Source organism: Meles meles, chromosome 4, assembly GCF_922984935.1.
Source record: "Meles meles chromosome 4, mMelMel3.1 paternal haplotype, whole genome shotgun sequence".
NCBI lineage: Eukaryota > Metazoa > Chordata > Mammalia > Carnivora > Mustelidae > Meles > Meles meles.
Window position 1 is genome coordinate 70,529,098 of NC_060069.1, and position 18,303 is coordinate 70,547,400.

At 37.1% G+C, this 18,303-nt stretch overlaps 1 protein-coding gene across 2 annotated transcripts in view; it reads left to right on the top strand.

The window, feature by feature from the left end:
- The first annotated feature begins 7,912 nt into the window (after positions 1-7,912).
- ZBBX (zinc finger B-box domain containing) overlaps positions 7,913-18,303 on the top strand; it is a 121,873-nt gene continuing 111,482 nt past the window's right edge. For both annotated transcript variants that reach the window (XM_046003405.1, XM_046003406.1), the window contains exons 1-3: positions 7,913-7,980; positions 13,037-13,150; positions 15,481-15,571. In XM_046003405.1, the coding sequence (XP_045859361.1) occupies positions 7,913-7,980; positions 13,037-13,150; positions 15,481-15,571 (273 nt within the window). The remainder of the gene's footprint in view (positions 7,981-13,036; positions 13,151-15,480; positions 15,572-18,303) is intronic.

Here is an 18,303-nt window from a genome sequence, read left to right on the forward strand (position 1 = left end):
GTACCGAGGTAACGCGGTGACCAAGGAGACCGAGGCGGAAGTTCTGGGTAGCCAGAGCCGAGGGCGGTGACGCAGGTGGCGGGGTCTTCAGGTGGGTCTGGTGGCTGCAGAAGACGGTGGTGCCGGGCGGAGGGCTTCCGAGTTGGCGGGTGTGTGTGTGTGTGTGTGTGTGTGTGTGGTCGCCAGGTCTGCGGTGGTGTGTGTGTGTGTGTGTGTGTGTGTGGTCGCCAGGTCTGCGGTGGGGTGTGTGTGTGTGTGTGTGTGTGTGGTCGCCAGGTCTGCGGTGGGGTGTGTGTGTGTGTGTGTGTGTGTGTGTGTGTGTGGTCGCCAGGTCTGCGGTGGTGCGGGCAGCAGGGCGGGACGGCGGGAAAGTAGACTGGGTTGGGGGTGGAGCTGGGGCCCCCGCCCAGTGGGTGTTTGCAGAGACCCTGCCATGTGCCAGACACTGTCCCAGGCCCACGGACTGCGAGACGCAGCATCGGCCTCAGGAGTTGAAGCTCTTTTTTTTTTCTGTAAACAAAGAACTTCTGAGCCCATGATGCTAATGGAGTCATGAACTGAGAGTGAACCCTAGACAGGGAAACCAGGGGCTTGTCCCCCCTCTACAACCTGACCTGTTCAAAGCCCACCGTCTTTTATCCTTTGAAGTCATTGGTGCCTTATGAAAAATTTGGTGCCCTGACAAGTCATTACCACATCCCCTTTTTGAGCCTGCTTCCTGCCTGGGGCCACATGCACCCGCTATATTTTGGAAGTCTGCTCCTCCCAAGTAAAGGTCATGGTGAGGGGTGGGGTGCCTGGGTGGCTCAGTGGTTTAAGCCTCTGCCTTCGGCTCAGGTCATGATCTCAGGGTCCTGGGATCGAGCCCCGTGTCGGGCTTTCTGCTCAGTGGGGAGCCTGTTTCTCCCTCTCTCTCTCTGCCTGCCTCTCTGCCTACTTGTGACCTCTCTCTCTCTGTCAAATAAATAAATAAAATATTAAAAAAAAAAAAAAAGGTCATGGTGAGGGGTGGCAGATTCCTAAGAAATCTGACGCTTGTTGGAGTTTTTTTCTTCTATCCCTAAATCAGCACTAGAGATGCTCATATGCAGGTATAGTTATGTATTTTTTTTCTAATAGCCTGATTTTCTAAATCCAGAGTTAGCTAGACTCCTAAGAGGGGGGGAAAGTCATATAAATTTGAAGCTACACAAGATTAAAACTATGCTCTGGGGCTCTGCTCAGCAGGGAACCTGCTTTCCCCTTTCTCTCTGCCTGCTTCTCTGCCTACTTGTGATCTCTCTCTGTGTCAAATAAATAAATAAAATCTTAAAAAAAAATGAAAACAGAAACAAGAACAAAAACACCCCACCTCCCTCCAACACCTTATTTTATAGGCTACTTAGAGGCCTGTCCTGACTTTCCATAGTATTTTCGGTTGTGTTTCAAATGTAGTTGAAAGTGCCTCGGTCTTTTGTCTGTTTACTTCAAAACATTTAATATGTCCTCCAATTATTTTATTTGCTTTTAATTTTTTCCTATTTCTTCACCAGAGTGTAAGTTCAGTGAGGATTGGTGTTATACCTGTTTGGTTCACCTTGTTCTTCAGTGCTTAATCTGATACCTGGTACAGAGGAGGTGTTTCTGTACTTACTGAATGTTCATCAAAGTCTGGTAGGATACATAGAAAAAAGAACAAAAGGATTTGTTGAAGTGGGAAAGAGGCTGTTTGTTTAATTTTTTTCCCATAAGGTTTGTGCAATAAATTCAAAGCCATAGGAAAAAACTAAATATTTAAAACTTAGCATATTATTACTGGCAGTATCTTATGAGTAGGCCCTTTTCTAATTGCTGGGGATTCAAAGATCAATGACCTATTTGGGATGCTTAGGGAAACAACACCTCTACAAGCAAAGCAGCAAGAAATAACACAGAGCAGCATAGAATAGCAAATGACAGTGTTACACATGATGTCCTTACAGGAGAAGTTCACTTTTGATGGAAGAAATCTTCATGATAGAGGTGGCCTTCCAAGTGGGCACTGAGTAGAATAAAACTTGGTGAGCAGAGAAGTGGAAAATAAAGTCTAATTCTTAGGAATATTGGAATGCATAATTGCGGCTCTTAAGATACAAACAGAGCAGTGAGAAATATTTTTTTTTCCTTTTGGGTATGGGAAAAAATATAGAAACAATAATTTGTTACCTTGTATTACATGGGAGCAATTTGACACCTAAAAGGTTTTCAAGGTATTTAAATATATTGCTGTAAAATTTAGAAAATGATCTGATGCCAAACAGTTCTTTCTCTAAATTTCTTTTTTATGACAGGTTAAGAGTGTGAAAGGGGGAAGAATATGAATGATATGAACTAATCATTTTAAGTACATCGAACAATATTTAGATTTTGAGACTTAAGAGGAGCTAACAGGACTGGGAATAAAATTGTAATTTCTGGCTTTATCACTAATCTTGGACGGGTGCCTTAATTTTTCCATTCCTAAGATAGTCATAAGCAATCACTTAGGCTAATAGTGGATTTTATGAGAATGGATGGGATGGATAAATATAAAAGGATTGGGCTTCTGAAAGATATGATTTATAAACTTAATGCTTTCTTTCTTTTTTTTTTTTAAAGATTTTATTTATTTATTTGATAGAGAGAAATCACAAGAGAGGCAGGCAGAGAGAGAGGAAGGGAAGCAGGCTCTCCGCTGAGCAGAGAGCCCGATGCGGGACTCGATCCCAGGACCGTGAGATCATGACCTGAGCCGAAGGCAGCGGCTTAACCCACTGAGCCACCCAGGCGCCCTAAACTTAATGCTTTCGTTGCTATTTGTAATCATGAAGTTTTCAGTTGATACAGAATTAATAATGATTGTATATTGATTTACTGTTGTGCTTTTAAAACATTTTTTTAAGCCATAGAGGAGTTTCTTTATAGTAAATCTGACCCAGAGGCTCATTATGCAAAATAGATGGAATCAGAGAAGCTGTGGTTTAAGAAAAGCCTTGATGCTCCCTCATTCCCCTCTCAAAGTAGCTTCTAAGGTTGCTCCTTCCCTGAACCCTGAACTCTCTGGAGGTCCTTAAGGAGGATTTACAGGCCACAAATTTGAGTCCTCTGTTCGATATCCTGGGAATTAGGTGAGGGTGGGAGGCTGTAGGGGAGTGGAATTAATTCTCCTTATTTAACTGATAAACTGAGGCTCAGAGACCACTCTGACACAAAAGTCTTCAGAACTTAAAACTGGTATCTTTTAATGTTACTTGTCATTTTTGGTTGGCAAATATTTTATTTGTTTATTATTTTTTTAAAGATTAGTTGGCAAATATTTTAAAAAGATACCTCACCCCTTGATATCTGAAAGAAAACTTTCTTAATTATTCTCAAGGGAACCTGCACATACAAGGTAAAAACTGGGTGATGTGGATACTACTTAGTACCCTAAGACAGTATTTATCAGATATGTTGGTTGGTTGAAAGATTAAGCACAGCTGAGAAGTCAATACCTGATTTACTTTCATGGCCTTCACTAGGAGAAAATGGCATATGCCTATTTAGTAGGCCATTCAAGCCCAAGATATGCTAAGGATCATGTATTATCAGTCTTTTCAAGATTTTAAAAAAGATTTTAAAATAAATATATACATTTTGAATATGGATAATATCAGATAGTGAAAATACTAAAAGTATAATTCTTTTAAGAGTTTAAAACTATTTTTTTAAAAAGTTCATTTTATTTGACATTTCTTTCTTGAGTCTCTGATTTCTAAGTACTATGGTAAACATGTTAATCCATCCAAAAAGAGCTTGCTTTTGGACCTTAAAATATGTGTTAAAATAAGGAAAAATTCTTATTTGTTGGCTTTTAAGTTTTTAGGTCTAAGATGATCTGGGTCTTCAGAATAACCAACTCATCTTAGATAAGTTTTCAGTTATAAAAATTTTCCCTGAGTACCTGGGTGGCTCAGTCCATTACATATCTGTCTTTGGTTCAGGTCATGATCCTGGGGTCCTGGGATCGAGCCCCACATTGGGCTCTCTGCTCATCGGGAAGTCTGATTTTCCCTCTATCCCTCACCACACTTGTGCTCTCTTTCTCTCTCTCAAATAAATACATCTTTTTTTTTTAAATTAACATTAAGGTATTATTTGTGTCAGGGGTACACGTTTGTGAATCATCAGTTTTACACAATTCACAGCACTCACCATAGCACATACCTTCCCCAATGCCCATAAGCCAGGCACACTATCCTTCCCCCTGCCCCAGCAACCCCCACTTTGTTTCCTGAGATTAACAGTCTCTTATCGTTTATCTCCCTCCTGATCCCATCTTGTTTCATAAAAAAATTGTCCCATCTTGAAAACAGTGGTTTCCCAAACCTCCTGTTCTGCCAATGATGTCATGGCAAATTCTAGGAGACTAGGGTAACTCTTGATGAATGCTCTGAGTTTCTAGGATTGTAAATCATCATAATTTCCTTGTTTCCATTCTGTGGTAGCCAGTCTTGATGACTGGGTTGCATTCCCAGAACAGGAACTTATGTAGAAGGAGAATCAAACCATCATGGACAACACTGGGTCACATTATGTGTACATGTGTGGGGAAGAACAAGGTTAGGGTTGGAAAAATGATGCAGTCTAATAAATCAGGTAATGAGAAAATTTTCCAAATAAATATTAAAATTTTGCTATTTAATCATCAGCAAAAAAATGGAGTCACCAAAGGACAGGAGGAACTACAAAATTTGCATTATAGGGAGTTTATCTGTAGTTCCCTGATTCCATTAAGAGACAAAGTTTTGTGCTTTGCTTTTCTTCCTCTGACATTGTTACATCCTTGCTGTCCCAAGAAAGGTCACTAATTCTCTATTGGTTTTAGGAAAGGAAACAGGCAGAACAGCATGACTCACAATTATAATCTTCCTTTTTTCTTCATACAAGAAATTTGGCTTATGTGTGTGACTTGATAAAACATTTAACTGAGAAGAAGCCTTACTAATTGCATTCAGTGAAGTGAAATGCCCTCAAATAAGACCATTTATTGGTTAAATCACATTATCAGAACTATAAATCTGAATCATCTCATCCTAATGAAATTTAGAGACTTTTTTAAAATTCATTTCAGTCCTCATGTATTAGTTCGGTTTTATGCATATGTATATATGCGATTGACCCTTGAACAGTGTAGGGGATTAGGTACAGCAACTTCCCACACAGTGAAAAATCCATGTATAGCTTTCAACTAAATTTTTTTTGGTAATGATAACAATATGGAACTTTTCATGAAAAATTTAGCCACAGTAGACTAGGGCCCAGCTGTTGGATTTCTAGATTATAATAAAAAAGAGATAAGACTCTTTGAGTAGGATTATTCCTGGAGTTTTGTTTTTGTTTTTGTTTTCTTTCAAGGTTTGTGTGCTTTCCCTTTCATTTTGGGTTCTTTGAGGGAAAATACCATGTTTTTACCATTGTGACTTTGGTACCCCCAACGGAGTCACAAAGGAGTAGCTAAATGTTTGTTTTTGAATGCATAAATACACTTAATTCTACAATGCATCCACTACACTGCTTACAATATAAAATTATTTTGTATAATTCCATTGTGGAATTATCTCCAGAGAATGAATTCCTTCAGAATTTTCTCCAAGGTAGTAAAAAATCTACCCTTTCAGACTAGTTTTTTTTTTTTTTTTTTTTGGAGGTAGAGTAACTTAAAATTAGATTTGAGTGAAAAAAACAGTCACTCTTGCTGAACAATATCATTTTCAGTTTTAAATGAGGTATAACAAGGAAGATCTGTGTGTTTGTGGATATTTGATGGACTCTTCAGATAGTTTCAAAAGAGTCTTTTTAAAAAAAATTTAATTTATTTATTTGAGAGAGAGAGAGAGCACAAGCAGAGGGAGCTGCAGAGAGAGAGGGAGAAGCAGGCTCCCCACTGAGCAGTGAGCCCAACAGGGGGCTCCATTCTAGGATCCTAGGATCATGACCTGAACTGAAGGCAGACGCTTAACCAACTGAGCCACCCAGGCACCCATCAGAAGAGGCATTCTAAAAATGTTTTGATCAGTAGTTGCATCATTGAAATTATGAGAGAGTGTCTCAAAGGAACAAAACCGAAGAACTACTTACTTGATTATGTAGACTTTGATGTTACAATAGACTTCCATTTGGTTGCTCCTGTTCTGATGCCCTCCCTCCTCGAGTTTTTGAGCAAAGCTTCTAGATTTATTTTCTGTTCTTTCATCTAAAACTTCCGGTGACTCTCATTATCTAGAGAATAAATTCCAAATGCCTTAACTTTGCATTTAAAGCCACTTGTTATTGGGCGTCAGCCTTATTTCCAAGTGTATGCCTACTTTCCCCCCTCCATGTAACCCACACATCAACCAAATGGAACCAGTCATTAGTCCCCATTCAAAAGCTGTTCTTTCTTATAGTGTGGAGTGTTCATCTCATTCATATCATCATCATCATCTCCTCCTCCTCCTCCTCCTCCTCCTTCTTCTTCTTCTTCTTCTTCTTCTCCTTCTTCTTTTAGTGAGGGAGAGAGGGGAAGGGGCAGAGGATGAGAGAGAGAGAATCTTAAGCAGGCTCGATGCCCAGCATGGCGCCCATCCCGGGGCTCCTTCTCACAACCTGAGATCATGACAACTGAAATCAAGAGTCAGACACAACCAATTGAGCCACCCCGGTACCCCCTATGTCTTCTTATATATGCCCCCCTTCTCCTCAGAACTCCGCTTTAAATGCTAGCCAGCTCAAATTTTCTCCTTTCTCTCACTTATTATATTATTACATCTTGTCTTATGGTGTTTATAATTTTTACCCTGTTTTATGGCTTTTATATATAGTTTTTATACACCCTTTTTGACTCTGCCATTTGAGCCAGAAAACGAATCTCCCTGGGCCTTGATTCCTTCATGCCTCTCAGCATGCTATATGGTTTGCGTATAGCAGAGACTTAGTAAATATTAGTGGAAGTTGTGAATACATAGTAACACATATATAAACATATATAAACTAACAATATCAAATGGTTTGGCCATTTAAGAGTCTGGACTCTATGGTAATGCCTCATATTTCTTTAAGAACGTTCAGAATTTGGAAATTTTTATTGGTATAAAAACCCAATAGTTGTGCATATGATTCAGTAATTCAGCACTACAGAATAAATTATTATAGAAACATGAATAGTTGGGATATTCAGGAAATAGGGTGTTCTGAATAATTTAATTTTTTGGTTAACTTGGAGTTGGGCAGAAAATCTTTTTTGTTTCATTTCTTGTTAAAAAATTCTTTCTAAATATGCTAATTTCTGGTCTTGGGCAAAGAGCATCATTAAAATTTTCTTTGATGAATGAGGATATTAGAATGCCTTTGGGTACTTATTACATACCTTAATTCTCATTTTACATTACCATATATGTACAAAAAAAGTTTTGAGTTTGGATTGCATCTCAAAAGTCCTTTTCTTTTCCCTATATTTAGCCATGGATATTTGGATGGGAGCAAAACCTGATATATATTTTTGTACTCTTTACTATAGAAAATTCCAGATAATGTTCTCTGTCTTAATGAGTGCATTCTTCGCTTTCAATTGACTATTTCCATAGTCTTTTGCTCTATAATTATTGATAAAATTTGAATTCCATTAGATGTTATATTTATAACTTTGTTAATATATAAATACTTATAAAATTTATATTTAGCGTATATATATTTATTGTCTAACCTTTAATTCAGCTTTTTCCTTCATAATGATCTCTATTTTTAAAACTTGCCTGAACTATATGTAGTTTTGAATTTGCAATTGATCGGCTTACTCTGGCATAATTCTTTTATCTGTTACTTTTCCAGAAGTTTTTGCAAATCACAATGATTTTTATTTACTATTAAGACAGTGAAAAAAAAAAAGACAGTGATCATGAACACCAAAGATTTTGTAGTTCTTCCATGGGGAAAACCTGGAAATTCTGTAAAGCTGAAATACAAGTAAGTGTGTATTTATTACTTAAATAGAAATAATTGCTAACATTTCTGTATGTTGTAATTTTAAGTATTCTTTTTATATGAGGCAGTTTAGACTTAAATTTGTAAGTTATTTTCTCCATTTTCTTTACCTTGGTATATATTTTTTTTTTTTGAGTCAGACTTTAATTTACTTATTTTTTCAGCTTAACAGTATTCATTGTTTTTGCACAACACCCAGTGCTCCATGCAAAACGTGCCTTCCCTGTTACCCACCCCCTGTTCCCCCAACCTCCCACCCCTGACCCTTCAAAACCCTCAGGTTGTTTTTCAGAGTCCATAGTCTCTTATGGTTCGCCTCCCCCTCCAATTTTTTTTTTTATATAAACATATAATGTATTTTTATCCCCAGGGGTACAGGTCTGTGAATCACCAGGTTTACACACTTCACAGCACTCACGATAGCACATACCCTCCCCAATGTCCATAACCCCCTCCCCCTCTCCCAACCACACCTCCCCCCATCAACCCCCAGTTTGTTTTGTGAGATTAAGAGTCATTTATGGTTTGTCTCCCTCCCAATCCCATCTTGTTTCATTTATTCTTCTCCTATCCCCCTACCTTGGTATATTTTTATCTATAAGAGAGTAGGTTTGACATATTATAAATCCACAATAGTTTTTAAAAAATAAGGACTAAAATTCTTTATGCCACAAAACTGAAGTGAAAAGTTATAAGTAAAATCTGGGTTTGTTGACTATTAAAGCCATCTAACAAAGTAATAAATTGTTTGTGACCCTTGTTTAGAATTAAAAGGAATCCCCTGAAGAAACTGAAAGACACTGAAATTTAGGGACATTATTGGGCCAAGAGATCTTAAACAGAGAAGGTACTAACTATCCCAGCACTTTGCCTACTAAGAGACAGTATCACCTTTCTTAGGAGAGGCACCTTCTGTCCTGGATTGCCTTGTGGATGCATTCAACTAAAACCAAGCCATTCTGGGTATCCTGGGAACTTCATAACATGGCAGGAATACTGGAAATGTCAATACACTGTTTCCCTTTGAGGTCATCTAGAGTCACAGGAAATTGCCAAGGCCTTCCTTTCAAATACCAATAAGAGCCAGCTAGTTTGGATTCAGGACAGACTGTAGACTTTTTAGTTTTGAGTTCCATGGATGAGATCATTAGTCCTGTGGTTATTCAGTGTCTTCAGAGCTTTCCTAATTCTTCCTTCACTTTTGAGATACTGTGTGTAAGAGCATGTGTAAACTGGAAAATGTTACACAAATATATGGGATTCTCAGCATAGTTGACCCTTGAACAACACGTGGTTTAGGGGCACTGATCCTAAATCACTAAAGCACATTCAAAAATCCATGTATAACTTTTGACATCTCCAAAACTTAACTACTAATAGCCTACTGTTGACTGGAAACCTTATGGATAACATAAACATTCAAATAACACATATTTTGTATGTTGCATGTTTTATATACTGTATTCTTTCAATAAACTAAGCTAGTGAAAAGAAAATGTTATTAAGAAAATTGTAAGTAGGGGCGCCTGGGTGGCTCAGTGGATTAAGCCGCTGCCTTCGGCTCAGGTCATGATCTCAGGGTCTTGGGATGAGCCCCGCATCAGGCTCTCTGCTCCGCAGGGAGCCTGCTTCCTCCTCTCTCTCTGCCTGCCTCTCTTCCTACTTGTGATCTCTTTCTCTGTCAAATGAATAAATAAAATCTTAAAAAAAAAAGAAAATTGTAAGTAAAAGACAACAGTACTGTACTGTATTTGTAAAAAAAAAAATTGTGTGGAAGTGGACCTATGCAGTTCAAACCCCTCGTTTATCTGTATTAGTTTTACCATTTCTTTCTTTTTTTGGTGGGAGGGGAGCTATCCAATTGCTACTATTAACAAATTTTCTTTTTTTGTGTAAAAAGAAAATGGGGCATACAAAATTTGATTTTGGTCATATGTTTCCAGTCTGTGTTTATATACCTATAAATCATTTACCCAAACATTTATTATGTGACTGTGTTCTATACACTGTGCTGGAGAATGGTGAATATGAAAGTAAGAAGACAAAACCTTCGCTCTCAGGTAGCTTGTAGAGGATGTGAATGGATAAAATCACATTTATGAGATAGTGTGAAGTGTAGTGTGATGAGAAAGCACAGCGGGCTGTGAGAACATGGTCTGAACTACTGGATTAGTGGGGAGGAGCTCTCCAAGTTTCCTCTGAATAATGCAGTTAGTTGGGTAGTTGCTGGGAGAAACTTGGGCTAAGGCACAAAGATCACATAGTCTGGAAACTTTAAGACACATCCAGTGATGTATGGAACAGAGACATATAGAGCAAAGTTGGAGAGAAGGGCAGGGTTGTACAGATAATAAATTAATTTGTGTGCCACACTAAGGAGTTTGGAATTTATTTTGGAGGTAAGGGGGGGGGGTCACTGTTCCATCCCTGCAGGTCTTCCTGATCCATCTATATCAATAACCTACAGAAACTATGACAGGAACACCCACTCTATGGTAATTGCTCTGGAGTTCCATTTATTCCCCTTTCCTATTCCCCTTGTCCCCTATTTTCATTTGATACTGTCTTAATGATTATCTTAACCTTGTCTGATGTATTGGTGCTCTCCAATGTTTGTCTTCCTCTTTCTCAGCTGCTAAGTCATTTAGCAGGTTGTTTCTGGCCCTTGGATTTGGTGGTTTGACCTGGTCTCTGCAGGATTAACCCTAGTTTTCCTCAGTGGTCCTGCCTGCCCCCTGGTTCTGAGTCTGAGGCTGTCTCTGGAAGGAACCCTTGTCTTGTTTCACAACCATAGCATCCCATCAACTTGACCACTTGGTCAGTGAGCCAGTCTTTTTTTTTTTTTTTCATTCTCATCCCTTTCCTTTACCACAGTGGGGTCTTCAGAAACATTAAATGTTTTCTAAGTAAGTGAGTAACACAATCACATTTGTGTTCTTGAGCTCTTTCTCTGGAAGCCATGTGAAAAGTGTTCTGGGCCATTGAGACTTTGGGCAGGGAGACCAGCTCAGGTATCAGTCCTGAACTGTGTCCCCATCCCAAAGTGATCTAAGCATCATTATCCTTCTGGTTGCCTGAGTAAGAAACCTAGGACTATCTTAGATTCCTTCTTTGTACCTTCCCTGGTGAGTCAACTGCTTCTGGTCAGTCTCCAAGTCCAGTTAATTTTATTTCCTCATATTTCTCAAGTGCTCCCATTTTTCTCTCCACTGTCTCTATCCAGTCAGACCAGCGTCATCTCTCTATTATTAGGATTACTAAAATAGTCTCCCAACTGGCCCCCTTGTCTTGCCTTTGAGCCTTGTACCCTCTAATTTCCCATTCTGCAATCAGAGCGATCTTTCTAAATAAAATGCAAGTCTGATCAATTCTCTTAAAATCCTTTGGTGGGTCTCATTGCTTGTAGAATACAAATCCTTGTCATGGTCTACATGGCTCTTCATGATCTGGCCATTCTCCACCTCAGCAGTTCCACTTCTTGCTACTTTTCCCATCCTGCACATAATGCCTGGTTACGTGGAACCTCTTGCTTCTTGACCCACACATCACCTGTATCCACTTGTGCTCCCACTTTTCTTTCTTCCTGGAACACTGCTCTCACCATTTCTCTTTGACTGGCTAGGTCCTTTCATCCCTTAGGGCTCAGCTCAGACTTCTCTTTCTCCTGAAACTGCTCTTGTAGGCCCATTGGCTGGGTATGTGCCCTGTGCCCTTTCTGTGTGTTCAGGTACCTCATGTACATCTCCAATGACAGCACCATTATACGGTATTTCAATTACCTTCAGGCCTGTGTTCCTGTGTGTGCTGGAAGCTCTACTGGGTCTCATCCCCTTTCACGTACTGTCACATATCCTGTGCCTGTTTGTTCTGGGGGCTGAAATACTCCTTGTGGAGCAGATATAATGAAAATAGTGCCTCCCCCTCAGCATCTTTGACAGCTTTTCTGAACTGTCTGGCAGCCTTTGCCTCCTTTCACTTTCTGTTTATCTCCCTGAATAGTGTATACTTGGGCATGGATCTTTGGCCCCCTTGCTCCTTGGTGACTGCTTCCATAAATTAGTTCCCTTTTCTGATCTCCGTTATTCTTGTTTCTCAACTCCTCGCCATTAAATCCTTGGGTATGCACACTACGTGAATATGGACAAACACTAATGTAGTAATAAAGGAAGAGATTTAAACTCATGATAGATAATAAAAGCTAGAGAACTAGGTTGGCATAGACCTATGGAAGACAGAGTCAGTGCCTAATACAAGAGATGAGAACTGTAAAATGAAGAAAATGGCTTGTGTCAAAAGTTTGATGAGCTTCAGATATTATTATCAAAATCTCTTGCACAGGAATCTATAAGATGGCTCCTCTTTTTCTTCAAAAAAGTTCTTTTCTTATTGTCTTCCTTCAGAGGAAACAATAGGTGGTGTTGGCCCAGTTCCCATTCAGTCCTTTTGATGGCTCCTATACCGAGACCATCAATAGATGCCTTCTTCCTAATAGGCCCCAAACAGGATCTGCTCTTTTTTTTTTTCTCTTTGAATTGTATTTATACAATACAATAGAGGTAGAAATTTATTGAAGGTTTCTAAGATGATCAGGTCAGCAAAATTGCGTATTCTGTCTCTGGAGAAAAAAAAATGGTTACTTTAAACCATACGCCTCAAACTATTTGAATTCTTTAGAGGAAAGACAGTATGAAAATTAGAACTTTTTTTTCTTTTGCATTCTGTTTGTATAGCATAGATATTTGAGCATATGTGAAGGCAAAGTTCATATGGTAAGTGAATTATGACTTGAAGTGTCTAACACTGTAATAGGAAAAACAAAAATTTGAGATTTGAAGAGATGTATACATCAAGGAGAATGTTAATGGAAGTTATTGCTAACTTGAGAAATCATATTTCACAGAATGCAAAGGAGGTATTTAGAATACCTTATCACTTACTGTTCATAATTTTAATTAGGGGCAAAAGTTGATATAAAATTATTTTGCCTTTGTTTGTTTGCTTACCACAAATGAACATTTTGTGTTTAACTCTTACTCAGAAATGCTCAGGAACTGAGGATGGAGAAGGTCCAGTTAGAACTGGAGAATCAACAGATGGAAAAGAAGCTACAGGAATTCCAGTCAGCCCGGAGTAAAGAAAAGGAAGAAAGAGAGTAGGTGACATTTTTAGGGAATTTGAAAGGAATAAACTGACTTGGGTAAAGAATTACTTCATATATTAATATATCATTCCAAAAAAGATCTGCCCTGAATGAATAATTTCTGGCTTTTCCTGATGAACAAATGGTATTACATTTCTCCTGCTTTTTCTTTGTGTCTTTTATGATGTAAGGCATGTTGCTTTTGAAAATTACCATTACTTCTGTTTCCTTTGGACCTTATTTGGTTTTATACTTTCTTATTTCTCTTTTTGCATGACTCTTGTGAACCATTAAAGTCTGGGATGTTTAGCACAGAAATGCAGAAGTTGGCCTTTGCTCTCATAAAGCTGCCATCCATAGGAGATTGCGTTTGTGTTTAAGGTTATTTTTACTTAAAAAAAAGACTTTTTGGGGGCAGGAGTTTACATATTCATCTATAAGAACCATTCAAACCCTCAAGTATGTAAAATATTTTTAGACAAATATGTTTTAGCTGAAATTTTATTAATGAGCACTCTCTAATATTGTACTTTGTATCTATACTAATTTTACTGGGCATTTTCCTTTATTATAAAAATAATAAGTGTAGATTATAAAGGTCAAACAGAGCTGATGGTTATGTAATGGAAATTATTTCTTCTTAGCTGAAGGCTGAGTCTCAGCCCATTTGTAGCTCTGCTTTTAACAATTATGATTTTTTCCCCAACAAGTATCTTATCTTTGTGTAAGCCTGTGTGTGTGTGTGTGTGTGTGTGTATTTGTATGAATGTGTATTTGTGTATTTTTCACAATCTTTTACATTTTTACAAGTGAGGTTATCTATAAAATGACTCATACCCCATTTTTTTTACTTAATACATCTTAGCACTCTTGCCACATCAGCATGCAATTGATCTCATTCTTTTAAAGGCCACATAATATTTCTTTGTGTATTTTTCAGATCTTTATTAAATTTTCTCAGTTTTGTAGTTGTAAGTGCTACTGTGAACATGATTCTATGTATATTTTTGCTTACACATGCAAGAGTATCAAAGGGTTAAATTTTAGGTCAAAGTGTATGTGCAGTTTACATTTTGGTAGATACTAGGAATATTGTCTTTCAGATAGGCTTCAAAAATGTATAACTTTCTCCTATGAGGATAACAGTGCATGTCTCATGTGCTTTGGCTGGTACTAAATCTCACTAGGCTTTTTGTATATTAAATTTGCCTTTGTTTGGTCTTATCAAATATCCAAGTGATATCATCAAATATCCGTGCAATAGCTTCTGAACCATTAAATAAAATTCAAATGTTTACTATAGTGCCAGTAGTATTTATCTTTAGAATCTGATTCTTTGAAAAATGTTCATGACATATGCACACACCTTTTCTAATAACAGAGCATTGATTTAATCAAGGATCTCAATGTCATATGTCATCCCAGGTGATAAAGTATATTGTATATTTTGTTGCTCCTCTTTTAATGATCCAGTGAACTTAGTTTGTACTTCTCAATGGCTCATGAAATATTTGTGAATCAGAGTTCCTGAAATCAGCCTCAAGAGTGGGTTTTCATTAGCTGAGGAACCTTTTCTAGATGTTTTAAAAAATGTTCTAAAGCTTGACTGAGTTTTCAGAAGAGGTAAGTGTTTTTCTAAGGTCACATAGATAGTAAATGTCACTGCTAGAATGAGAACCTGCCACTCACTGGTCAGGAAGATAGAAGTCTAATGTTCTGACCTTGACTTTATTATTTATTGTCTGTGTGACCTTGGGGAAGTTTTTGTCTCATTATTTTTTAAGCGAGAATTGGACTTCTGCCCTGCTGACTTCAGAAAATTTTGTGAGATTCAAAAGTGCTTTGAAAACTGGAAATTAAACAGTTTGCCTTCTTTCTCATCTCTGTTACCTTTCAATGTGGGAACTGATTTGTAGTCTTATACATGGAATTCATCGCTAGAAGATCTGCCAAATATTTGGGGTATTATTTTGCTTCCTTTTCCTCTTTACATTTGTCGACACTTAGGTTTTAAAACTGCACAACAATCTGTAAAGTTTCCTATAAATCAGTAAAGCTATCTTTAATCATCATAAATGTCTAACAAAGGAAATTCTTCATCTGTATTTGGACATTTTACTTTTATTCATTTCTTTTCAACAGTCCCAAATATGGTAGAGCTATATTTTGGAATTGGTGAGGATATCATGGCATTATTGATATTTCATTTTCATTTTGTGGTGGTCTGTTACATGTTAATGATTGAATATCGTTTCTTGAAACAGGGAAAATATATTTGTTTTCATTAAAAGGAGAAATGTATTTAGTAATTACATTTCATCTTCTGTTTATATATATTAAAGGTCAAGTGGATATCACTGGAAATCTGGACGAGTGGGAAAATTGGGTAATCAATCACACATGATGTCACAAAATAAAGGAAATATTATTAAGGTAAGAAAATACCGTTTGACTCTCAGGGAATTTACTCAGTGAAGACATATAAATTAATTTTTCAGATCTTGTATTCCCTTCTATACTTAAGAAACCTACTATTCTTATTTTAACAACTGCATATTATTGAATTTTGATTAATTTTTATGGGTTCATTTATAGCTTTCATTATTCAGATATATTTTGTTTTTTATCGACAAGACGATTTTCAAGAATTCACCTTGAATAGAATTTTTCTAGACTGATTTTTTTATACAGTTCAGTCAGTTCTGGTTTCAAGTATGTGAAATACAACTATGTAGTTTTATATTAAGATGAAAACTAAGTTATTTGATGTAACGAAGGACAGACTTTTTTCTCTCTTCCTATAATCACATTTGTTAAATAGTGTTTATGTTTTGCTTGAATAATTATTATTCATATACTATTGAGTCTATGTGTGAAGATACCCGAGGAAAAAATGTTTTCAGGTTTCCCAACTGTAGAATTGCTTTAGCTTTACTGGGTATTATAAAATATAACATTACCTTATATTTAAGATTAAAACAAGATGAGTGACTTTATGTAAGGAAAGCTGTTCTGTTTCTGGATTGTTTAGTACAAGATCCGTGACTTCGTAAGTCTTAACTTATATAGCTTTTTCTCTTTTATATACCTATCATTAAACTTTCTTTGGACCAGTTGGCATCTATAAACATCTTACTTGATGCTTCTAACCTTTCTGGTTTCAAAAAAGCCTTTTATTCTTTAGTGTCATTCTCTTCCTGAGATATGATTCTTTAATTTTTGGATTATAATCCACTTCCCATTTCTCATGATCTTTCTGAGATAGTGTTCCATGTTTTAGATGTTATTGAAATATAATATAATAACAATGCTGACTCTGTGATTATTGCCTTATTTATTCAATAACAATTATTAAGTGCCTCCTTTGTCACATCGTGTATTATCCTTGTTCTCAAGGAGATCCTCATCTAATGTAAAAGATAGCGTACGTATGAGAATAGGAAAAGTCAGTATGTCATTTTTGTCATAACCATTTAGTGTATAAACCATCTGTGTTTGGGAAAAAATACTTTAGTTCTACAAATAGTTGAGAGTCTTCTAGATGTCTTTGTAAGGAAAAAATGATGAATAAATCATAATGCCAGGCCCCACAAACCTCATAATTGAGTCAGATGTGAAAGCATGGGGTTTAGGGAGCTCTGGAAGGTGGGGTTAGAAAATGAGCTAGGGCAGGAGGGAATAACAGAGTTCAGAGTCTTGACTCTTTCACTGTGGGAATGGAATTCCCTGACAGCTTTTGAACAGGAAGACAGCAGGATTAAGATGATGATTTATGATGGCTGATTTTGTTTAAATATCCAGGGCATTAGGAGTTTATAAATAGAGGATAGAATAAGTCATATTGAAACTATTTTCATCATGTCCCACATCAATAAAGAATGTATTTTGATCATGAACTTTTCTATACATGAACTTTCATTTATTTATAAATAGAATTTATTTATAAATATGATAGTTTACTAATATATCATGTGTATTGTAAAACAAATTGTGGACATTATTTAAGGATGACACAAACTTAATTTCTACCTTCTGGTCTTTTCCTGAGCTCATGCTCATTCCTGAGCTCATTCCTCAGGCATGCATACATGCTACCTTGGAGGCCACTAATATAGATAGTAGCCTCCAAAGTATAAATAGGCAGAGAGACTATTTAGAAGACTAGTAAAAGAATATAGAGGTCAAATGAGAAGAGTCTAAATTAGAATGTAGCAGAAGAAATATGAAGGAAACAACGGAACCAAAAAAGCAGTGAGAAAGGAAAGGAGGAAGTCAAATGTGTAACTGATATCAGGATGATTGACAATGAGGTAGAATAAAGAAAGAAGCTGAAAAAAATTGGGATTTAGAAATCCCTCCCTCCCTTCTTTCCTTCCTCCTTTCCTCCTGCCATCTCTCCTTTCCTTCTTTCCTTCCTTCCTCCCTCTCCTTCTTTTCCCAGCTCTATTGAGGTAACTGATAATTACAATTTTAAGATATTCTAAAGTGTAACAGCATGATGATTTGATGTTTGTATACATTGTGAAAAGATTTCACCCATAGGGTTAATTAACCCATCCCTACCTCACATATTTACCCCTTCTCTTCTTTCTTTCTTTCTTTTTTTTCTTCCTTCCTTCCTTATTTTCTTCCTTATTTCCTTCCTTCCTTATTTCTTCCTTAGACATTTAAGTTCTACCTAGCACATTTTGAAGATTTAGAATTTTGTTTGACTTCTAATGTGTTAGTTGAAGCCAAGAGAGTAAATATGCTTCCTAAGAATTTATAAAAGGGAGAAGAAGGGTATAAAGGATAAAGCTCAGAAAGGGCAGGTATGAAGGATAAAGCTCAAGGAATATGGAGGTAAAAGAGAACTTTAATATTGATAATCACTATCTATTTTATGCCAGTCAACAACAGTTCAGCTGCTTTTCCTGTTTTATCTCAGTAAGTGCTTATATTGCTCTTGAGAAGCAGTTGTTATTTTTCCACTTCCACAGATGAAGTAATTCAACATCAAAAAAGTTCACTTGCTCAAGGTCAAGTGTCAGGACCAAGATTTGGAATGCAGGCTTTCAAGCTGGTGCTAAGGTGATTTGCCAGCTCTCCAGTAAAGGGAGCTTGAGAAGAGGAAGAATGGTAGAACCCAAGTAATGTAATTTCAGAGAAAATGAAAGCAAAGGAGG